This window comes from Urocitellus parryii, chromosome 11 (genome assembly GCF_045843805.1).
Source record: "Urocitellus parryii isolate mUroPar1 chromosome 11, mUroPar1.hap1, whole genome shotgun sequence".
Classification (NCBI taxonomy): domain Eukaryota; kingdom Metazoa; phylum Chordata; class Mammalia; order Rodentia; family Sciuridae; genus Urocitellus; species Urocitellus parryii.
Window position 1 is genome coordinate 109666693 of NC_135541.1, and position 25843 is coordinate 109692535.

General features: G+C 32.9%; 1 protein-coding gene across 1 annotated transcript in view; it reads left to right on the forward strand.

Moving 5' to 3' along the window:
• The window catches only part of Man1a2 (mannosidase alpha class 1A member 2), a 152433-nt gene that overhangs the window by 108018 nt on the left and 18572 nt on the right, over positions 1–25843 (forward strand). Inside the window, exons 9-12 of the mRNA XM_026407286.2 lie at positions 4474–4589; positions 8675–8894; positions 21565–21737; positions 25090–25205. Coding sequence (XP_026263071.2) covers positions 4474–4589; positions 8675–8894; positions 21565–21737; positions 25090–25205 — 625 coding nt within the window. The remainder of the gene's footprint in view (positions 1–4473; positions 4590–8674; positions 8895–21564; positions 21738–25089; positions 25206–25843) is intronic.

Below are 25843 nucleotides of genomic sequence, written 5' to 3' on the forward strand. Positions count from 1 at the left end.
GACCTCCAAGAGGTGAATTTCCCTCTTAAAACTGCTTTCATTGTGTCCCGTAGATTCCGATATGTTGTGTCTGTATTTTCATTTATCTCTAAGAATTTTTTTATTTCCTTCTTTATGTCTTCTGTAACCCATTGATCATTCAGTAACATATTGTTCATTTTCCATGTGATGTAGGATTTTTCCTTCCTTCTTTTATCATTGTTTTCCAGTTTCATTCCATTATGATCAGATAAAATGCATGGTATTATCTCCACCCCTTTATATTTACTGAGGGTTGCCCTATGGCATAATATATGGTCTATTTTTGAGAAGGATCCATGTGCTGCTGAGAAAAAAGTATATCCACTTGATGATAGTTGATATATTCTATATATGTCAGTTAAGTCTAGGTTATTGATTGTGATATTGAGTTCTATAGTTTCTTTATTCAATTTTTGTTTGGAGGATCTGTCCAATGGTGAGAGAGGTGTGTTGAAGTCACCCATAATTATTGTGTTGTGGTCTATTTGATTCTTGAACTTGAGCAGAATTTGTTTTATGAACGTCGCAGCACCATCATTTGGTGCATAAATATTGATAATTGTTATGTCTTGTTGGTGAATGGTTCCTTTTAACAGTATATAATGTCCTTCCTTATCCCTTTTGATTAACTTAGTCTTGAAGTCTATTTTATTTATATGAGGATGGCCACCCGTACTTGCTTACGAGGACTGTGTGCATGGTATATTTTTTCCCAACCTTTCACCTTCAGCCTGTGTATGTCTTTTCTAATCAGATGTGTCTTCTGGAGGCAACATATTGTTGGATTTGTTTTTTTAATCCATGTTACCAGCCTATGTCGCTTTATTGGAGAGTTTAAGCCATTATCGTTTAGAGTTACTATTGATATATGGTTTGTACTGCCAGCCATGTTTGATTATTTTTTTTTAATTTAGTTTGTTTCTCCATGATTAGCTTTCCCCCCACCCTCTGTCATTACCGAGGCACTTCCCACTGATGGTTTTGGTTGTTGTTTTTCATTTCTTCCTCGTGTAGTGTTTTGCTCAAGACGCTTTGCAATGCTGGTTTTTCTGGCTGCAAATTCTTTTAGCTTTTGTTTATCATGAAAGATTTTTATTTCGTTGTCATACCTGAAGCTTAAGTTTGCTGGATACAGAATTCTTGGTTGGCATCCATTGTTTTTCAGTGTTTGAAATACGTTGTTCCAGTATCTTCTCGCTTTCAGCGTCTGTGATGAAAAATCTGTTGTTAACCTTATTGGTTTACCCCTGAATGTAATCTACCTCCTTTCTCTTGTAGCTTTTAATATTTTCTCTTTGTTCTGTATATTGGATATCTTCATAACTATGTGTCTTGGTGTTGGTCTACTGTGATTTTGTGTGCTCGGTGTCCTGTATGCATCTACAATTTGTATATCCGTTTCCTTTTCTATTTCTGGAAAGTTTTCTGTAATTATTTCATTCAGCAGGTTACTCATTCCCTTGGTTTGAATCTCTGTACCTTCCTCTATCCCGATGACTCTTACGTTTGGTTTTTTATGTTATCCCATATCTCTTGGATGTTTTTCTCGTGATTTTTTACCAGCCTTTCTGAGTTGGCTAGACTCTTTTCAAGATGATATATTTTGTCTTCATTATCTGAAATTCTGTCTTCTACTTGCTCTACTCTGTTAGTGATACTCTCAATTGAGTTTTTAATTTGGTTTATCGTTTCCTTCATTTCTAGAATTATTGTTTGATTTTTTTTATAATCTCTGTCTCCTGATAAAGATGCTTAACTTCTTCTTTTATCTGTTTATGTAATTCATTTTCAATGTGTTCTTTCACTGTTTGGATTTGCTGTCTCGTATCATCTTTAAGGTTCCATTCCATTTGTCTAAGGTATTCCTTGAGTTCTTTAAATGACCATTTTTCTGATGACTCTAGGTCCTCCTGAATATTTAGGCTGTCCTTCATTGTTTGTACTCCTTTTCTTCCTTGCTTTTTTATGGTGCTCATGTTGCTTCTTGTTCTGTTTGACTGCTGAGTTACTGTTTACTCCTATAAATTTATTTGATGCTTGGGAGGAAATGTATTAGAAGGTAAGGGAAGAAGTCACTGTTGCGGCTGGTTTCAATGAAGTTATCTCCTCCGCCTGTGACGTCAGTTCTCTGCCATCGTGGTATCCCATGCAAATGGTGTTCGTTTGTTCCCTTTGCCCGGTGACCAGTGCAACGGGTGGGTCCTGACTGTGTCTCCCAAGCCCTGTTTCAATCCTGTGGCCACTGCCTATGAAGGCTCGGTTGGCTTTTACCTTGCTGGAAGAGTAAGTGTCCTGAAAGTACCTCTGTTTTTTCTGGGCAGCTTCCTCAGACAATAGTCCTACTCTAAAATGGAGTCTATGGATGCTGATGAGTAAGCTTCTCTCCAGGACAGGCAGTCTTGGGCTATGTTATATTAACTCTTCAGAGTCCCAGTTCCTCTACTCCAAATTCATCATGACTTGCCCTAATCCTGCTGTTCCGTTCCCAAACTGCTGTATTACCACAATTTTTCCAGATGCTGTGACCAGTGTGTACATTCATGTGAGCTTTTTCTTTGGGGTTGCTGTGCCGGCTCCTCTGAGCTTAAGGGTCCGCAGAAAGAGAGACTGTGAATATTGTTAAAGGATAATTCCAGAACTAGAATTTCTAGATTACATTTTATTTATTTATTTTTATGTGGTGTTGAGGATCGAACCCACTGCCTCATGTACTAGGCAATAGCTCTACTACTGAGCTACAATCCCAACCCTCTGGGTTACATTTTGATAGCTACCACAAAATTGCCCTTCAGTCCCAACAGCTGTGAACCATAGTTCTTATAAACATTGAGTTTTATTAATCTTTGAAAATGTTTGTGGTTCTGACAACAGTGGAATCTCATTTTTATAAAATGCCTTTTTTTTTTTTTTTTTAATTCTTTCCCTCTACTGCCCGTTCTTTTTTGGTACTGGGAATTGAACCCAGTGTACTTTACCACTGAACTACATCCCTTGTCCTTTTTATTTATTTATTTATTTATTTATTTTGAGACAGAGTTTTGCTAAATTTCTGAGGCTGGTCTCTGAGGTGATCTCCCTCCCTCAGCTTCCTGAGTTGCTGGGAGAATAGGGTATGTGATTTCTTGTATGTATTATTTTTTGTTTATTGTGTGTATCCTGTTTTAGTTTTCCTCATTTTTTTGTCAGAGGTCTTTGTTTAGGGGAATTACCTTTTTCCTGTTATATACATTGCAAATATTTTCTTCCATTTAATTCTTTAATCTTGTGGAGTTACTTGTATTTCGCTTGTATCATATGAAGATACAAACTTGTCCTTTATGGGCTTTCTCATTATGAATTTGCTTAGATCATTTACTTAGGAAGACCAGATGTGTTCTTATATTTTCATCTGGTTCACTTGTAGTTTTACTCTGAAATTATTAATCAACCACAAATTTAATTTGTAAACCAAAGATACATATTAACATACATTTTTCCCCAAATGGGAGTCATTTTTTCTCATAAACCACTAAATGGTCTATCCTTTACTTATAATTTAAAAAACAAGTGAACATGAGCAAATTGAAGGGTTATAAAAAATGTGATATTTTTCTTGCATGAAAATGCAAGGAGGGTGTTGAGTTTTGAGACAAAGTTTAAGAATGTAGGACAGAGATTGGTGAAAGTCAGGGATGAAAGAGTGTGGTTGCCTCAGGAACTATTTACTAAATTAGATAGGATTAAAAGAATAGATGGCCATAAAATAAGAATTATACCTAGGATATATATATATATCTATTAATAGTTGTATAGACAGTAATTAAGGATGGCAATTTCACACCTAATTTTGCAGAATTGTATTATAAAGGAACTTTTGTGTTTTTAAAAAATTGACATATTTTAATTTACTGTCTGGCCAGGAGTCACCATTAATCATCATATAAAAAAATATTAAAGAGTGACCTCTTTTGGGCTAACATCAAATTTAAGTATATCTCTCATATTTAATGTAGCTTTATATTTAAAGCTATTAATATACATAAGGTAATTATTTGAAATTATGTGAAAGTTTGGATGTATGACAAGGTATAAAAGTAATTCAAGACAAAGGCTCCTAAATATGTAAAATATCAGATCCAGAGGAAATGATTTTCTAGAAACCTGGATACATGCATAGAGAGGAGTTATTATGCTATATTCTTTTTTTTCAAGTAGTTGGGCACAATACCTTTATTTTATTTATTTATTATATGTGGTGTTCAGGATTGAACCCGGGGCCTCACATGTGTTAGACCAGCGCTCTACCGCTAAGCCACAATCCCAACCCCTTATGCTATATTCTTACTGGACAAAATTTGAAGTTTAAATTGATCTATAAAACAGTCATTATGATTGAAAAATAGTACTTTGCCTTCCGTTTTTCTCTTTACTTCATCTGTATCCTTCTCTTTTCTTTCTTTTTTGTTTTTACAGATCATACATCAGTTGGTGGTCTGGGCGACAGTTTCTATGAATACTTACTGAAAGCTTGGTTGATGTCAGATAAAACAGATCATGAAGCAAGGAAGATGTATGATGATGCTATTGAGGTGATTGTTTTCAGAATATTTTCCTGCTTAACATATTGAATGTACAATTATTTGATAGTGACTCAAAAAATAATATTTTATTATATGCTTTCAGGAATAACCATTTTGTTATGCATTCAGGAAATAAATATGTAAACATTTTATTATGTGCATTTACTATAGAGCTTTTTAGTGTTTTAATAGCAAATCCTTATACCAAGTCTTCTTTTATCTGTAACATTTTAGAGAAATTGTTGAAGTTTAGTATAAATACTTTAGGAGAATTTATTTTAGTTTAGTTAACATCTATAAGACTGGAAAAACTTAGGACTTCACATTTATTTCCATAAACATTTCTTCTTGGGGGGGTGGGTGGAGTAAACTCAGGGGCCACATCCCCAGCCCTGTGAGACAGGGTCTCATTGAGTTGCTTAGTACTTCCCTTTTGTGGAGGCTGGCTTTGAGCTCCAGGTCCTCCTGCCTCAGCCTCCCAAACCACTGGGATTACAGGTGTGCGCCACTGCACCCAGCTTAAACATTTCTTCTTTAAATGACTGTTTAAACCTATATGCTGAGATCCTTGTGAGTAAATAATTATAATAAGTACTTTCCATGTGCCAAGCACTGTTCTAGCCCTCACTTTGTATATGAGGACCTTAAGGCACCATGAGGTTAATGTTGAAGGTCACATACTGGTAAGTTATGGAGCCTAGAACTGAACAGTCTGGTTGCAGAGCTCGTTCTCTTCGTCACTTGTTTCATACTTGTATAATTTCATACTTCAGTGTTGTGATCTAGTGTTGAAATTTAGAACAGGTCATTCTAGGAAGCATTTATATGGGAAATTTCCAGGCAAAAATTGTGAAATAAAAAATGTGTTAACCATTTAATAAGTTCCTGGCTTTCAGATCTATTATAAACCCACATTTTTCTAATGATTTTAATTACTTTTTGTGTATTTTGTATAATCACACCATTCTGAGATAGTCAGTGACCAGTTTTCAGCATTGTAGTTTTTTAACTTAAAGCAAGTCTCTTACTACTCATTTTATATCCTTATTTTTAAGGACCTAATACCCTTCATTTGCTGTTTGAAATACACAGGAGTTGACCTTAATGTGTGTAACACAGTGTTTTACCCATTAAAGTCACTCAATGAATGGTTGTGGAAGGATTAACTAAAAAAGTGAGCTAAATTAAGGTGTAATCAAGAATTTAAATTTTTATGTTACTTCTAAAAAATTTTATGAAGTCTTAAATTTTTGAAAAGTTGGAGAGTTTCGCTCTTCGTTGGCACGATTAAAAAAACCTAGATATTTTTATGATTCAAGAATAATCATTAACTAGGAAGAATTATTTAAGACTATTCTTAGGATCATAGTACTAGAAATAGCCCTTTTTCATTTCCACTAAACTTTGGGTTCCTTTGAGGGCAGAGACTAATTTGTTTGTCATTATCTCAGCATGAAGCATACTACCCAATGAAAAATGTCCATATTTGATAAATGTATGACTGAATTTAATATTTTTATTTTTACAATATGACATGTCATTTACCATGTAATATCATCTTTTCTTCATAATTGGCTGTTTCTTGTAATAATCTAAAACCATTTTCTTCTTTTTTTCTTAATTCTTGCCTAAATGACCACAAAATTATTTTATATTTGTTATTACCTTTTTAATTATATATACTTTGAAAGAAGTAATAATCATTTTGAAAGTTAATCTTTTTAAAATTTAAAATTATTTCCATCTACATTAGGTGTTTTATAAATGTTTCTGTATTTGTTTTCTATGTCCTATTTTTATTAGTTCTTAAGTCTGGAATGGACTTCTACTGAGCTTAATAAAAATTGGTCAACTTTTTTTTTTTGAGCCATGATCTCAAGTTTGTAATTTCTGCAGTGTCAGTTTATCTTTAATAACTGTTCATTCTGTAAGGAGATAGAGAATATATAAATTGTAAAATAAAAAACATATTAAATGCATGGAAGAGATAGGTATGGCACTTATTTTTAAATTTATTCAAATTTGAAATAAATCATTTCTAAAATTTGTCTTTCTGAGCTATTCTATTTAAATTCTTTCCATCTGTATCTTAACATCCTCTACCCTTACAAATTCCCATATCCTTGGTTCCTGTATCTTAGTTTTCTTAATCACAGGTTTTATAAACTTTGATCAAATTTATGTTTTGTCATTAATTTTTAAAGGTGAACAAAATGTGATTTTTTGAAAGTCCTTTGGAACATGACATAATGCCAATATTAGTGACAATTTAACACATTTTAATTGAAGAGCAATAATGTTACTAACTGCCACAGCAGTTTGGTATTTTATTTAAGTTGCATTCTTAGGTATTTGTCATATTTTTAGAAGAAGGCCATACAAACAATTTTACAAATCCAAAAGTAAATTACTGGTGAAAGCTTATACTAACCTAACCTATTTCTGTAGTCCTAGTAAATTCATGAAGTTATGTTTTAATATCTTTTAATTATAACATGATAAAATTTATATTGTAGTCAACAGAAATGACAAACTGTCAAAAAACACTATGTAAAAATGTATAAACAAAAACATGGATTATTATTTAGGCATTGGTGGAGTAACTTTAATGCAGAAAACCTGCTAGTATCATGAGGTCCACAAGGATGAAAAACATTGCCCCTTCATTTAAAAGATTAATCTTTTATATATGTGCTTCAGAGTATTATGGTCAAAAGAAAACAACAACTACAACAACAAAGCTTATAATCTACTCTTAGTTCTTTAGCATTTTGGTTATCAGCTCTGTCTCACTCTCCTAACAGGTCAAATACAACTATTAAGAGCACCATTCATTTATTAAATATTTACTTACTAAACTTTTAGTGAGTGCAGAGTACATTACAGACCTTCTGGAGTATAAGATGATGAAAAAGTCATAGCCCTCCCCTGCAATTCTATAAAACTTATATATTATTGCCAAGAATACAGAATACATTTTTACCAAGTTAATTTGTTATTCAGATTGTCACAGTACACAATTAAAATGAGAATTCTTCAAAGAAATATTTCTTTGTTTCATCAGAAAGTGGAGTCATTTATCATATACAATTATTTCTACCAAATAGAACTGAATTAATGCAATTTCTTATACTTTTCCATAGAAATGCCTCTAAACAACAACAAAAAATTAATCCATAGCCTTCCTTGCAAAGTTTGAGATCATAGTCCAGAGGAACAAAGTGCTTAAAAACTTCACTTTAAAATGAAATGTGATTTTTATACTCTAATGCTTTGTTATATTTCAGTTTGGTGTAAAATATTTCCCTCACTATCCCCATGTCTTTTTAGAAAAACTGATATTCCATAAGGATGGACTCTTTATTATGTGTCCTCTCATCCATGACACAATATCCCAGACAGATGTCTAAGTTTGAGAGTAAAGGACTAAAGAACTAAGGGATAAATATTTAACTTTCAACTAGTTTTGAAAGCCTTGTAATGTGTTAGGTGGCTTACCTAATGGTTCCTTTTTAAAGTATTTTTCCAAGTGACATGGTTGCATGGAAAATGAAGAACCAGTTTAACTAATTATTAAAATCATTTTTTTATTAACTTGGATATTCTTCCTATTCAGATTTTGTTATATGAAATAGAAATGATACAACCTTTTTGGTATAGCTTCTCATTACAATCAAGTTGACTGATTATTATTAATTTCATTTAGCCCTAAAGACAAAGGCGTAATGGTTAATATTATATATAAAGGAACTCTTTCAGCCAACTCTCACCTCTCCCACTCTTTTTGTTTGTTTGTTTTTAATTCTTTTTAGTTATACATAAGAGTAGGGTATTCTACATATTATACATACATGAAGTATATTATTCTAATTAGGATTCCCATTCTGTCTTACAGAAGTGATTATAGAATATTTGTTACAAGTTGTGTTCAATTTGGTTACTCCTTCCAAAACTTATTATAAATTATGTCTTTCAGTGTAGGAAAACTACTGCTTTATAGATTATTATATTGCAATCATTTTATGATAGCCAGAAATATATATTTGAGCTAATAGATTGCTTTTAAAAGTTTGAATATCTTTTCTTTTTTACAGGCTATAGAAAAACACCTTATTAAGAAGTCCCGGGGTGGTCTTGTCTTTATTGGAGAATGGAAGAATGGACACTTGGAAAAGAAGATGGGACATTTGGCTTGCTTTGCTGGGGGAATGTTTGCACTAGGAGCAGATGGTTCCAGAAAGGATAAAGCTGGTCATTATTTAGAGTTAGGGGCAGAAATTGCACGTACATGTCATGAGTCTTATGACAGAACTGGTAAGAATATTAATAAAACTAATTACTTGGTTTAAAATAACATCTAAGTTAAAAAGTATATTTTGAAATTAGAAAATATATAGGTACTTTTCATTTCAAAATAGTTTACAAATAACACAGTAAATCATTCTATTAAGAACTTTAATTTTAATTTCAGAAATGTGTTTCTGCATCATTTTATAAAATTCAGAATTCAAGATTTTGAACTAATTGTTTTAAAGACAAGAGAGTGTGTGGGGGTATAAGGAACAGCATTATTCATTTTAATATAAGAATCTATTTTAGCCATTCATTTCAGAGTCAATAAACCAGTTTCTCAAAAGAACGTAAGAAATGACTGATTTCAAGGTTATCCTGTCTTACCTATATACTTGTGAAAATAGGAATAACCAAAAGAGAATAGTAGTTATCTTGGATGTGTAATTGGTATTAGGTAGCTTGTCTTTTACATAATTTGCCAATCATTTTTTGGAGTTTTGTGCCTTTAACTAGAAAGACATTCTTTTGGGGAAATGTGTAATATTTTCTGAACTTCAGTTTCTTTACTTGGAATGTGAAACGATGGTCTTAATGGTGACAAAAATTGGCTTTTGGGGAGGTGAAAAAAATTTCTTTTCCTGTTTTGTAGAATAGATTATGCATAGTCATAAATAGACATTGAGTATATATTTGCTATCAAATTTCCATGGAAGGAGAAAGCAATTTTTTTAAGCCTAAAATGGCTCATTGAGAGTCCAGTAATGAAAAAGGGTTGAGAAATACTGGACTAGAACCCCACAGTTTTCTTTAGCTTTAAAAATGTATATTTCTATATAAAAAAAAATAAGTAATGGGCTGAAAGCCTAAAAACTTGTAATTTCTCTTTGATTTCAGAAGTGGAATTGTTGCTTTTATAAAATAACTGAATTTCTGCTTTAAGATCAATTTGTCATTAGGTACCATGACACAAATATGATTATTGGCTTAAAATTTATCCTAGTTCATAAATCTGTCAGGTTATTTTTATATAGTAAGAAATTAAAATTATGGTGAAATTGATCTTTCGGTTCTCTCATTAACTAATAAGTGGTTCCATTTCTTTAAAAAATATATATATGTATGTATATATAAAACTCAGGAGGACGTTGAAGCAATATTAGTTTTGGGGAGTTTCAAATTGGTATATGATACAAAATAAGTAATTTGTTATAAATAAAAGCTAAATTAAGTCATGTTGATGATATGGAGTATCATTATATACTTAAATTTTATACTTAAATTACATATTTACAATTGTTTACTTAAATTTTAGGATATATACACTAAAGCTGGTAAAACATTGAGGACCAGAATGGATATTCAGTGTGTATATTAGGACCCATGATAATTAGGCTTATGGTTGTACGGATTTTGACCATAAATAAAAAAATAGATCCAAAATAGAATTTAATATAGCAAACCTACCAAAAATATGAGAGCAGAATTGTTATAATTAATTAAGGAACACCCATTACATGAAGAACCTTATCTGAATGCTTATAAGTTCAAGTGTGAACAATATATATCCCCTACCCTAGAGAAATTCATAAACTACATAGGTACAAAAGGATTCTCTTATAATTCTAACATTTACATTTTGTAACAACATTGCTGATTCTTCTTCTGATTGTCATTTTCACATTGCAAGTTGAACCTGTGACCCTCTTTGTCATGCTATAACCAGAAAAGATTACTATTTAATTTGTGTCCTGTATTTTCAGGTCTTTCAATGTTTTTACTTGTCTTTAATCTTAATTTAGATCCTTTAATTAAAAGGTGTAATTCTACTAAGTATAATTTTGCTAACTTCCCAGCAGGTTATTATATCCTCTGCTATATTTTCTTGCAGCTCTGCTATAATTTTTGGCTACCACGTTTAAAAATACCCATCTACTTCTCCTTCATTATTTCAGCTAAATTCCCCATACTGTAATTATTGCCTTGGGATGTCACTTTCATCTGTTGTTGGAATTAGAGTTAATATTAATTCCGATTTAGTAATCTTAATTCATTCCACCATTTGGTGAACATGGCCTATTTTAATAGTTAATGAGTTTGTGGAAACATTATTGAATCTGTTTATGACACCTAGCATGAAACTTGGTGGTTTCAAACATTATCTACATGGCATACTAGGTTAGTTATTAATATATCATTTCAGTTTATTCTGAGACATAATGCAGGACTGGTTCCAAACCTAATATTAGACTTCTAAAATATAGTACTTTCTTTTTCTAGGTTTCTGGATTTTTTTTAAAAAACTCCTGAACATCAGTAAAATATCAGCTATTAGATTTAATTTAGTTCATATAGAAGTTTAGTAAACTATCTTCTCTAGATTTTATGCTGTCACAGTTGAAGAGAAATTTTTTAATCTATTTAGATCCATATCACGTGGAATATTAGACATATTTGAAGAGTTTCTATAACTGTTCCTTATAATAAGAGAGAATAATACAGGAAAATAGTTTCTTTCCTTACTCTTTGCTCATCTGACTGTAGTCAGATTACATGTCCTAGAATATTCCTTATATATATTATTAGTGTTGAATTTTTTTGTTATTCACTCAATTGTGCTTATTTTTTCCAAATCTCTAGATTCTCCCCAACTTGGAAGATGTGTATGAATTGCTTTTTTCCATGACTTTATAAAATAATTTTGCCCTCTTAAACTTCCCTATATATATATATTTTGGCTTTATACGGATTTTCATCATATTTGCTATTTTGCTCTGATTTTTAGTTTTGCAAATCTCTTATTTGCCTACAGTATATAAATACTTGAAGTTTTGTATCTTGAAGTTTTGTATTTTCATCGAAGCATTAAATTATTTTTTGTTTTTACTCCATTGGTACTTGTTTGGTTATTTTCTTTTTAGAAACAAAATATCAAATGTAAAAGGGGAATTTAAGATTCGGGTGTAGTGGCCTATGCCTATAACCCCATTTGATCAGGAGGCTAAAGTAGGAAGATCGAGAGTTCAAGCAACTTAGCAAGATCTTGTCCCAAAAAGTGGGGAGATTGAAAGCCAGCCTGAATATCTTTTTGAGGCCCTGAGCAAGCGAAGCCCTGTCTCCAAATAAAATTTTTTTTTTAAAAAAAGGGCTGGGAATGTGGCTCAGTGGTTAAGCATTCCTGGGTTCAATTCCTAGTTCCTGTTCCCCACCCAAAAGGAAAAAAAAAGTGAGGAGAGATTTAAGATGGAGAATAGCAATTAAGCACAAGATAGAATGTTATGATAGAATGTTATCTTTAAAAATAGTACAAAAGAAATAATACCCTCAGAATTGTGCAGCCCATAATTTGGCCAGAATAATGGATGGGATATGTATATAATATAGGCTTATCAATTTTTATAGGACAAATCTGTTATCTTTCTAATATGCTGATTTTTGTGAAGTTAGCAATAAGCAAATAGTAATTTTCAGTGGAAAGCTTAAAATACATGTGATGATTTTTTTTTTTTTTTTTACAGTTCAGGTGGTTTTATCACCATAATTATAGAATTTATTATCTGAAGTTAGGTATTGGCTTTATTTTGTTATCTAATTTAAATTTAGCCTTAATATTCTCTTTTAAAAATCTGATTATCTCTAGTACCAATAGTTTTTTTATTTTTTAATTTTTTAAAATTTATATATGACAGCAGAAGGTATTACAATTCTTATTATACATATACAGAACAATTTTCATATCTCTGGTTGTATACAAAAGTATTCACACCAATTCATGTCTTCATACATGTATTTTGGATAATAATGATCATCATATTCCACCATCATTTATAACCCCATGCCCTATCTAGAATTCATCTATTCCTCCCATGCTCCCCCTCCCTATCCCACTATGAATCAGCCTCCCTATATCAAAGAAAACATTTGGCATTTGGTTTTATGGGATAGGCTGACTTCACTTAGCATTATCTTCTCTAACTCCATCTATTTACCTACAGATGCCATGATTTTATTCTTTTATTGCTGAGTAATATTCCATTGATTATATATACCACATTTTTTAATCCATTCATCTATTGAAAGGCATCTAGGTTGGTTCCAGAGTTTAGCTATTGTGAATTGTGCTGCTATAACCATTGATGTCGCTGTGTCCCTGTAGTATGCTGTTTTTAAGTCCTTTGGGTATAGACTGAGGAGAGGGATAGCTGGGTAAAATGGTGGTTCCATTCCCAATTTTCCAAGAAGTCTCCATACTGTTTTCCATATTGGCTGCACCAGTTTGCAGTCCCACCAGCAGTGTATAAGTATACCTTTTTCCCCACATCCTCACCAACACTTATTGTTGTTTGTCTTCATAATAGCTGCCATTCTGACTGAAGTGAGGTGAAATCTTCAGAGTAGTTTTAGCATTTCTCTAATTGCTAGAGATGATGAATATTTTTTCGTATATTTGTTGACTGATTGTATATCATCTTCTGAGAAGTGTCATTTCAGGTCCTTGGCCCATGTTTTGATTGGGTTATTTGTTTTTCTCGTGCTTAGCTTTTTGAGTTCTTTATATACCCTAGAGATTAATGCTCTATCTGATGTGTGAGGGGTAAAGATTTGCTCCTAAGATATAGGCTTTCTATTCGAATCACAGATTGTTTCTTTTGCTGAGAAGAAACTTTTTAGTTTGAGTCCATCCCATTTATTGATTCTTGATTTTAATTCTTATGTTAGAGGTATCTTATTAAGGAAATTGGGGCCTAATCTCACATGATGGAGATTAGGGCCTACTTTTTATTCTATTAGATGCAGGGTGTCTGGTTTTATTTCTAAGTCCTTGATCCATTTTGAATTGAGTTTTGTGCATGGTGAGAGAGAGGGGTTTAATTTCATTTTGTTGCATATGGATTTCAAGTTTTCCCAGCACCATTTGTTGAAGAGGCTATCTTTTCTCCAATGCATGTTCTTGGCACCTTTGTCTAATATAAGATAATTGTAATCTTGTGGGTTAGTCTCTGTGGCCTCTATTCTGTATCATTGGTCTGACAATCTGTTTTGGTGCCAATACCATGCTGTTTTTTGTTACTATTGCTCTGTAGTATAGTTTAAGGTCTGGTATAGTGATGCCACCTGCTTCACTCTTCCTGCTAAAGATTGCTTTAGCTATTCTGGGTCTGTTATTTTTCCAGATAAATTTCATGATTGCTTTTTCTATTTATATGAGGAATGTCATTGGGATTTTGATAGGAATTGCATTAAATCTGTATAGTGCTTTTGGAAGTATGGTCATTTTGATAATATTAATTCTGCCTATCCAAGAGCAAGGTAGACCTTTTTGTCTTCTAAGGTCTTCTTTGACTTCTTTCTTTAGGGTTCTGTAATTTTCATTATATAGATCTTTCGCCTCTTCCGTTAAGTTGATTCTCAAGTATTTTATTTTATTTTGAGGCTATTGTAAATGAGATAGTTTTCCTCGTTTCCACTTCTGAGGATTTATCACTGATATACAGAAAGGCCTTTGATTTATGGGTGTTGATTGTATATCCTGATACTTTGCTGAATTCATTTATTAGTTCTAGAAGTTTTCTGGTAGAACTTTTAGGGTCTTCTAGGTATAGAATCATATCATCAGCAAATAGTGCCAGTTTGAGTTCTTCTTTTCTTATGTGTATCCCTTTAATTTCTTTCTTTTGCCCTGGCCAGTGTTTCAAGAACTATGTTAAATAGAAGTGGTGAACAGAGGGCATCCCTGTCTTGTTCAAGTTTTTAGAGGAAATGCCTTCAATTTTTCTCCATTTAGAATGATGTTGGCTATCTGGGGTTTAGCACAGATAGCCTTTATGATGTTGAGATATGTTCCTGTTGTCTCTAATTTTTTCTAGTGTTTTGAACATAAAGTGGTGCTGTATTTTGTCAAATGCTTTTTCTGCATCTGTTGAGATGATCATATGAATTCTTATCTTTAAGTCCATTGATATGAAGAATTACATTTATTGATTTCTGTTTGTTGAACCAACCTTGCATCAATGGGATGAATCCCACTTGAATATGGTGCATGATCTTTTGATATTTTTTTACATTTGATTTGCCAGAATTTTATTGAGAATTTTTGCATCTCTGTTCATTAGAGATATTGGTCTGAAGTACTGGAATTAGTTCTTCTTTAAAGGTCTTGTGGAACTCGGCTGTGTATCCATCTGGTTCTGGGCTTTTCTTGGTTGGTAGACTTTTGATGACATCTGCTATTTCGTCACCTTGAAATTGATCTGTTTAAATTGTGTATATCATTCTGATTCAATTTAGGCAGATTATATGACTCTAGAAATTTATCAATGCCTTCGATATTTTCTATTTTATTGGAGTACATGTTTTCAAAATAATTTCTAATTATCTTCTGTATTTCTGTAGAGTCTGTCATGATATTTCCTTTTTCATCACGTATGTTAGTAATTTGAGTTTTCTCTCTCCTTCTCTTTGTTAGCATGGCTAAGAGTTTGTCAATTTTATTTATTTTTTCAAAGAACCAATTTTGTGTTTTGTCAGTTTTTTTTAATTGTTTTGTTTGTTTGTTTTCAGTTTCACTGATTTCAGCTCTGATTTTAATTATTTCCTGTTTTCTGCTTTGGGGGTTGATTTGTTCTTCTTTTTCTGAGACTTTGAGATGTAATGTTAGGTCATTTATTTGTTGACTTTTTCTTCTTTGAAGGAATGAACTCCATGCAGTGAACTTTCCTCTTAGAACTGTTTTCATAGTGTCCTAGAGATTTTTATATGTTTTATCTGTGTTCTCATTCATCTCTAAAAATTTTGTAATCTCCTCCTTGATGTCTTGTGCAACCCATTGTTCATTCAATAGCATATTATTTAGTCTTCAGGTGTTGGAATGGATTTTATTTCTGATTTTATCATTGATTTCTAATTTTATTTTATTATGATCTGATAGAATGCAGGGTAGTATCTCTACTTTTTTTAATATTTGCTAGGAGTTGCTTTGTGGTATAGTATATGGTCTGTTTTAGAGAAGGACCCATGTGCTGCTGAGAAGAAAGTGTATTCTCTTGTTGAAGTATGAAATATTCTTTATATGTCAGTTAAGTGTAATTTATTGATTATATTATTGCATTCTATAGTTTCTTTGTTCAGCTTTTGTTTGGAAGATCTATCTAGTGATGAAAGAGGTGTGTTAAAGTCACCCACAATTATTGTGTTGTGGTCTATTTGACTCTTGAACTTTAGAAGAGTTTTTTTGATGAACGTAGGTGATCCATTGTTTGGGATCATATATTTATGATTGTTGAGTCTTATTCATGTATAGTTCCCATGAGCTGTATGTAGTGTTCTTCTTTATCTTTTTTGATTGATTTTAGTTTGAAGTCTAGTTTATTTGATATGAGGATGGAAACCCCTGCTTGCTTCTGCAGTCCATGTGAGTGATATGAATTTTCCCAACCCTTCACCTTCAGTCTGTGGATGTCTTTTTCTATTAGATGAGTCTCTTGGAGGCAGCATATTGTTGGGTCTTTTTTTATTATTATTATTTTATCAAATCTGCTAGTCTATGTCTTTTGATTGGTGAGTTTAGGCCATTAACATTCAGAGTTATTATTGAGACATGATTTTTATTCCCAGCCATTTTTGTTTATTTTCGGTATTTATTGTGACTTGTTTTCTCCTCTTGATTAGATTTTCCTTTAGTGTAATCCCTCTCTGCTGATTTTCATCATTGTTTTTCATTTTCTCTTCTTGGATTATTTTGCTGAGGATATTTTGTAGTGCAGGCTTTCTAGTTGTAAATTCTTTCTTAACTTTTGTTTATCATAAAGGTTTTTATTTTATCATCAAATCTAAAGCTTAGTTTTGCTAGATTAAGACTCTTGGTTGGCATCCATTTTCTTTCAAAGCTTGGTATATGTTCTTCCACAATTTCCTGGCTTTGAGGGTCTGGGTTGAAAAATCTGCTGATATATAAGTTGGTCTCTCTATATATGTGATCTGATTCCTCTCTCTTGCAGCTTTTAAGATTCTGTCCTTATTCTGTATGCTAGGCATTTTCATTATAATGTGCCTTGGTGTAGCTCTGTTGTAATTTTGTACATATGGTGTCCTGTAAGCTTCTTGAATTTGGTTTTCCAATTCGTTCTTCATGCTTGGGAAGTTTTCTGATATTATTTCATTGAAGAGATTGTGCATTTCTTTGGTTTGAAACTCTTTGCCTTTTTCCATTCCAATAACTCTTAGATATGGTCTTTTGATGCTGTCCCATAATTCTTGGATGTTCTGTTCATGGTTTCTAACTTTCTTCACTGTGTGATCAACTTTATTTTCCAGATTTTATACTTTGTCTTCATTATCTGATGTTCTTTCTTTTAAATGATCTAGTCTGTTGATTATGCTTTCTATTGCGTTTTTTATTTGGATTATTCTTCATTTCAAGGATTTCTGACTGGTTTGTTTTCAGAGTCTCTAGCTCTCTCGAAGTAATCTTTTGCTACCTCTATTTGCTCTCTTATCTCATTGTTGGAGTGATCAGTTTTTGCTCATTTAGGTCATTTTTCATTCACAGATCATTTTAATTATGAACCTTCTGAAGTCCTTCTCTGACATTTCATAAACTTTGTTGTCCATGGATTCTGTTATCATAGTGTCCTGGTTTTTTGGGGGTCACTTTCCTTCCTTGTTTTTTTATGTTGTCTATGTGTCTTTCTTCCTTGCAGATATTACAGTTATATTCCTTATATTCTTGTAGTACCCATGCAGATTACCTGTACCTCATCTTGATGTTGGGCTTCCAGACCCTGCTGGTGTCCCTCAATGAATGCTACTGCATCCTGGATCTGGGTCCTGTGCAAGTTGGTGTAGGTGGATCCAAGCCGCTGGGCCTGACCTCCCTGGTAGTCTGCTGGTCAGAGGGGTGGTCCCGGCAGAGGCTAAGCTCTGGCGGGTGCCAGCTCCGCTGGGTGAAGGGTGGACCCAGCCTACTGTGAGCCTGGGACCTGCACAGGCCGGTGTAGGTGGATCTGGGCCTGGGCTGTAGGACTGGACCCCACATGGTAGTCTGATGATCAGAAGGGGTGGTCCTGCACCAGAGGCTAGGCTCTGGCGAGTGTCTGTCCCCTGGGGGAGGGGTGAACCAGGGCTACTTAGAGCCTGGGTTCCTCGAGGGCTGGAGTGTAGTAGTACAAAATAGTTTTTGAGGAGGGAAAAAACACAAGAAATCCACACCAAAGGAAAGCTTATTAGTTTGATATAGTTTCACTTAATTATTTTTGCTTTTGTTGTCTTCACTTTTGTGTGATATCCAAAATATAATTTCCAAAGATGGTATTATGGTACTTTTCCCTATTTTCAGGAATTTTACAGTTTCAAGTCTTCCTTATCTTTAAGTCTGTAATCCATTTTGAATTCATATTGTGTGTGGTAAAAGGATTCATTTTATTCTTTTTCATTGAATATCCACTTTTCCCAGCACTATTAGTTGAAGAAACTGTCCTTTCGCCATTTGTGTTCTTCTTGGCCTGTAAAAAAATTGTTGATTCTATATACTTGGATATTTCTGGGCTCTCTGTTCTGTTTTGTTGATCTATGTGCCTGTTTTATGGTAATGTCTCAGAATGCAGAAAAGGCATTTTACAATGTTCAGCATCCTTTCATAATTAAATCTTTCAACAAAATGGCATAGAAAGAAATTTCTCCAACATATTAAAGACCAAGTATGAAAAGCCCATACCTAACTTTTCTCTAAGATTTGGTACAAAGCAAGAATGCATTTCCTGCTACTTCTGTCCCACCTAGTACTGGAAATACTAGTGAGCTCAAACAAACAAGAAAAAGAAAGAAAAGACATCTAAATTAGAAAGGAAGAAGTAAAAATTTTCCTGTTTGCAAATGACCTGATCTTACAGGTGGAAAACCTTAAAGATGCTCCCTCTTCACAAACACCTGATGAAATTAATTAATGAATTTAGTAAAATAGCAGGACACAAAATCATATGTCAGTTTTTTCTTTACATTTCTTTATACTAATAACAGTCTATGAAAGAAATAAAGAAAATAATCTTGTTTATGATAGCATCAAAAATAATAAAATACTTGAATTAATTTAACCAAAGAAGTAAAAGATCTGTGTGCTTTAAGCTATAAAACATAAATTGAAGCAGATGAAAATGGACATATCATGTGTTCATGGGTTGGAAAAGAATTAATATGATTAAAATGTCCAGCAATCTATAGCTTCTGTGCAATCCCTACCAAAATTTCTGTGGCATTTTTCACAGAAATTGAAAAGTCAATTATGAAATTCCTATAGTACCACAAAAGGCCTTCAATAGCCAAAGCAATCTTTTTGTTGTGGTGGTTGTGGTTGTTCATCTATTTGTTTTGTTTTGTTGGTACCAGGGATGAAACCCAGGAGGTTTAACCACTAAACCACATCCCCAGCCTTATTTATTTATTGAGGCAGGGTCCTGCTATGTTTATTAGGGCCTTGCTAAGTTGTTTAGGCTAATCTCGAACATGCAATTCTCCTGCCTCAGCTTCCCAAGTTGCTGGGATTGTAGACATGTACCACTGTGCCTGGCTAGCCAAAACATTCTTTTTAAAAAAAAAAAATATTTATTTCTTATTTGTTCTATGTAGTTATACATGACAGTAGAAATCATTTTGATACATCTTATATAGATCAAGTATAATTTCTCATTCTTCTGTTTGTACATGATGTAGAATCACACCCGTCTTATAGTTATCTATGTAGGTAGCATAATAATATCTGATTCGTTCTACTATCGTTTCTATACCCATATCCTCTTCCTTCCCTTCACTCTCCTCTATCTAATCTAAAGTAACTGTATTCTTCCCTAGCTTTCCCCCTTATTGTGAATTAACATCCTCATATTAGAGAAAACGTTCAGCCTTTGTTTTTTGGAGATTGGCTTATTTCACTTATCATGAGATTCCCCAGCTCCAACTATTTACTGGCAAATGCCCCAGCTCCAACTATTTACTGGCAAATGCTCAGTAATATTCCGTCATATATATACCACATTTTCTTTATCCATTCCATCTGTTGAAGGGCACCTAGGTTGGTTCCATAGTTTAACTATTGTGAGTTGAGCTGCTATAAACATTAATGTGGCTGCATCACTGTAATATGCTGATTTTAAGTCCATTGGGTATAAACCAAGGAGTAGGATAACTGGATCAAATGGTGGTTCCATTCTAAGTTTTCTGAGGAATCTCCATACCATGCTTTCTATAATGGTTGCACCAATTTGCATTTCCACCAGCAGTTTATTAGTGTACCTTTTTCCCCACATCCTTGCCATTCTTGAGAAAGAAAAAAAAAGTTGGAAGCATCATATTTTCTAATGTCAAATTAAATTACAAAGCTGTGGTAACCAAAACAGTGAGATATTGGTATAAAAACAAACATACAGACTTTAATCACCATTTTAAAAAACACATATTAAATGCCAAATCATATTTCATCCTATACCAGACTTTAACAATAAGCTGGATAAAAGTGGGGTTTTTTTCCCCAAAATAGTGATTATTTTTTATTACCCCTTTGAGGAGCCGGTTAAAACTTCATATGCACACAGTTTTGCTTATAATTTCAAAGGCTTTTTGAAACACTCTATTTTTTTTTTTTTTGGCAACACTCTATTTTCTAAGCCTACCATAGTTTTCATGTCCCTCAAGTTAAGAAATTTCTGCTTGAGTTTTACTCTAGTTCTCCAAGACTTGTCAGTAACAAAATGTGGTTATTAATTCTTCTGGATCATGTTTTGTTTTTAAAGAACTAACTGCTGTTACTACAGTGGTTTTGATTTCTTTTTTATTTTTTTAGGGGGTTTAGGGGTACATAAGAAAGGTCTGCTTTCACCTCCTTTGAGTTGTGATTATTTGGAGCATACATTACCACTTTTGTAAGGCTGAAATTTGGCCATTGCTAGAGTATGATTTTATTTATGTTCTGTCTTCATAGTAGTTCTTGTGCTATACTTTATATAAAAAAAGAGAAAAATGTTATTATTTCTCAAAAGAGGTAAAACTTCTCAAAAGAGGTAAAACTCTTGAAACTTTTAACTTCTGCCATCAGTACAACCTAATAACCAGAAAGAAAGGTGGGAGTGGAAAGTTGTAGTTGTGTTATGACTCCAGCATCTCAATGGAAGATGACTTTATACTGTCCAGGTTTAGAATCGTAGGTGTGATTAGGAAGAGGTCTGTCTTAATCCATTTTGTGTTGTTATAACAGAATACCTAAGATGGGGTAATTTATAAGAACAGACATTTATTTTATAATTTATTATAAAATTTATTAGACATTTATTTTATATTTTAAAATTTATTAAAATTTATTAGACTTTTATTTTATATTTTATTTTATTATTCTGGATACTAGAAAGTCAAAACAAGGAAATAGCACTTGGAGATATAGTGAGGGGTCTGCTTACTGCATTTTTACATGAAAGAACATGGAAAGAAGAGTTAAACAAATGTTGTAGGAATGAATATTTATAAATCTGTTACAAGAAAATCAAATTTGGATCTTTTAAAGTGACTCATTTTGCACACCAGCAACAATAAAAATAAAACAAAAATTACTTCAAATCCCAGTATTTTGGTGGGAGGAAAAAAAGCTCTTGCAAAGAACACAGTGGTTTATTTGGTTCATTTACTTTATCTATTTATTTTTGTCATGTTACAGCATTAAAGCTAGGTCCTGAATCATTCAAGTTTGATGGTGCAGTGGAGGCTGTGGCTGTCCGACAGGCTGAAAAGTATTATATCCTCCGTCCAGAAGTAATTGAAACCTATTGGTACCTATGGCGATTTACTCATGATCCAAGATACAGGCAGTGGGGCTGGGAAGCAGCACTGGTAAATAAGCCAACATTTTATTTTATCTGTAAGAATATGAAACCAAGCCCTCTTATAGTGCCAGGTATTCTTATCTGTGTTAACCTCAGTTTGAGAAACTATAGTATGATTTTTATTTTCCTAATGAAGAAACTATTAGTTCATTTAAATTTCTTGAGCAGTAGATAAAACCTTGAAATCCTGTTTTATTTTCTAGTGAGAGTAGTTTCCTGCCAGTATTTAATTATTATCCTTATTGAATAATATGAGGAATTATTTAAAAGGCAATTTTCCAATAAAACTGTTATATAAGTAATTTAATTTTTACATGTCCTCTTAATGCTTAACCACCGGAAGGGGGAAAAAGTCATAAAATTAATCAAGTGTATAACTTGGGTAGATGACCCCATTCACTTTACCTTGAGATATGAAAGATACCTAATAGATCACCATGAAGGATCAGTAAATTTTTTTAAATTTTCTAGGTTGAAAAATAAACTATGTATATTTAAAATTAGGAAATTTTAATTATAAGTTAAAAGAAGCAAATTATTTACTCTTAAAATACTAGACTTTCAGGAAACCTCATGGCTATCAGTACCTGGGGAAGAAAAAAATTAGACTTTTATAAAAATATAGCTTATTCCTGGAGTGGGGGATGTTTTATTCTCTGAGATTCACTAGTTATGATGAATAGTATTAATTGTGAATATTTATATTCAGACAAATTAACTTAAACTTGTAATCTGATAAAATGACTAATGAACATCCCAGGCAAGATAAGGAATGCTAGTAAATTGCCCAACCAAGAATGTGCAAGGTGTATTTTAGGGCAGAATGTACACTGATTTATGTACAGAAAACATTCCACAGTGGCAAAGTTGGAGCCCTTATGTGTCAAATCAAGGGTACTTCATTTAGTAGTTCAGGAATAAGACACAAAAACATACATACACATACCCTCACTAAGTTTTGTTAATCACTTTCTTATGTTTTCATATGCAAAGTAATGATAAAAAGTTGTTTGGTAATCTAAAAAGCCCTTCAGATCTTCTTTTTTTCCCCTCACTATTTTTTATTTTAAGAATCTGGGGGCTGGGGATATACCTCAGTTGGTAGAGTGCTTGCCTGGCATGCACAAAGCCCTGGGTTCAATCCCCAGAACGGAGGGAGGGAGGGAAGGAAGGAAGGATGGATCTGTTATAGAACTACTAAAAGTTTTCAAAGGGTTAGGGACTACTTAAAGCTTTTTTTCATTGGGGAACAACAAAGCAAAGGGATCTGATTATAATTCACACATTGATGAATCTAGGAATAGGGTGATATCTTAAACTAAGGTAAAACACTTAAGGGTCTTTTGTCATTCAGGTTTGGGTAATCCTTTGGACAGGAGATTGTTAGAAGGAAGGTAGTTTCACAGAGCAAAAACAGGCACAGCACTTATTGATGCTGCTTTCCCCTGGCCCCATGAGTCCAAGATTAGGTAGATAGTACAGCTCTGGCAGCAGGTCCTGCCACAGCTGAGAGGACAGCCAAACTGTTGTCACAGTGGTTAGGGAATAGGCACTCACACACATATATACACTCCCATGCACATACACTTATTTTGTTAGTGGTGGCTTACTAGTGCTTGCATAGGTAGGTAAAGTAGTTCTGTAATGAGTCTATTTGACTTGAATGTTTCCTAATATTTAATGATTCTTATTTAGAAAAACGAGGGAGATGTTTCTCAATCATGTGGAATGGGGAGTTGGGTAAAAAGTGATGATGGATACACATCTTATCATTAGGAAATGCTATATAATAAATTATTCTTTTCCTAAAGTCCTTTTTTCCTGTGTGCTATCTTAAAGTATGGCCCCACATTTACCTGTTAGAAGAGGTTTGACAGGATTCAACTTTAGCCTACAGCTGTCCAAATTTGAATTATAGGAGTTAGGATTTTACTTTTTTAGACTATATAGACACATACAGATTCAAAGTGTAATCTGTCAAGAACAAGAACAAAACAATTATGCTACAAATTAAAGTTTGGAAAGTGTGCCATGATGAGAACTGGAAAAATAGAGGCAAAGAGGAAGCTTCACAACTTAAAAAGAATTTCTTTGTGCATCATAATTGGCCCCTCCTATTGAAGGTGAAGAAAGTAAAGAGAAGGTGTAATTGGACAATAGTGATGAGTCTGTCTTCTGAAGCCTTAGCTGTTTTGTTTACATATTCAGTCTTCTAAACTGGAATAAATTATACATGGAAACTTTTTCTCAGGAAATGACTCTAAATGGTTTAAGGATTAGTCACACCTCCCTCCTGTTCCTCAGTATTCCTAAATAGCTGTGGTAGTTCATATAGTCCTGAAGATATGATCATTGTGGGATTCAGTACTTAAAAACTCTTGTATTTGAAATGTTTAAAATATTGATAGGTATAAGAAAAAAAAACCCAGCTGTAATCACAATGGAACAAGTTGACTATACTCTTTTCAGTGTTAATTAACTTTTTATTAGAAAAGAAGACCAGAAGAGAAAGAAAAATTGCAAGACTAGGAATAAGCTATGGTAGCCATGATTAAATAACAAGAGAGTTAGGTAGAACAAAGAAGGAAAAGAACCATAAATAGTTCCAACTTTTCACAAACAGTTTAATTCTGTACGTGATATACCTGCATAAGCAAGATATTTGATTGCTTTGAATTAGAAGTAGAATTGTGAACAGATAGCATTTGATTGGATTGAATTCAGAATTCAGTTTTATTTAGGCATGTTCATGGATTCAAAAGGAGATAAAAATTTAGAATCTTAATTTCCAGCCAAGCAATAAAGCACATTAGTTAATATTATAGAGCAAATTACTCTGCTTAGTTTTTCCATCTGAAAAGAGAAGCTATCAAACTCAGGGTTGTTGTGAATTTTAAATGTTGGTGCCTTCAGCACATAGTAAGTACTTCATGTTAGCCCTTAAATTTTAAGTATTATATAGAAGGTATATAGATGAGCTTTCTGCTAGTTTGTATCTAAATCATACAATGTCTGGCAAGAATTTATTTGTAGTGAATATATACTAGTAAATCTCTTGTTAGTGTTACTATAGAAAGCTCCTGAGAAATACTTTAATATATTATGAACTATTGTTTGTTCTTGGAAGTGATAAAATTTAAATTCATAATTTGAGTTCACGCTGACCTCTAATTTTCCAAGAATGAGAAATTTCCATTTGATAATGTATTATTTTTAGGCTGAATATATTATTAATTAATTAAAGAATAATTAATATTGTCAAATTTTTATACAGATTTTTAGGAACTTTTGATTTTGATTCTTAGCCTTCAAAATTTGAAATTATGTGGAATTGTTTCTTTTGTTGATTTCGTTTACAGGCTATTGAAAAGTACTGCCGGGTCAGTGGTGGATTCTCTGGAGTCAAGGATGTATATTCCTCTACTCCTACACATGATGATGTACAGCAGAGCTTCTTTCTTGCTGAAACATTAAAGTAAGTAAATACTTTTAAAACTCTTTTAAAAAGTAAATTTATCTTCTAACCAGTACATCAAAACACAGAAATCTTACATATTAAGCGGTAAGGTAATTACAGTGTTTTGGTATATATATCATGTAATGTTTAAATGAGGTTAAACATATCTGTGTCTTCAGATATTTGTCAGTTCTTCGTGGTGACAATTTTCAAAATCCTTTCTTCTTTTTGAAATATACAACACATTATTGTTATCTATAATGATGCTATTGTACTATATATACACCAGAACTTCTTTCTTCTGTCCAGCTGTAATTTAGTACTCTTTGATCAAGTTCTGTCCCTCTCTCTTACCCCTAGTCTCTCATAGCCTCTGGTAACCACCATTCTATTCTCAACATCTATGTGATTAACTTTTTTAGATTTTACATATGAATGAAATTACATGATCCTTGTCTTTCTGTGCCCGGCTTATTTCCTTTAACATAATGATCTTTGCTTCTGTCTGTGTTACAAATAACAGGATCTCATTGTTTTTTATGGCTGAAGAGTATTCCATTGTGAACCACATTTTCTTTATCCATTCATTAAAAGTTTTTATGTATATTAGTTGTATGATTGCTAGATGATGCATTAGGACTGTGTGATATGTTACA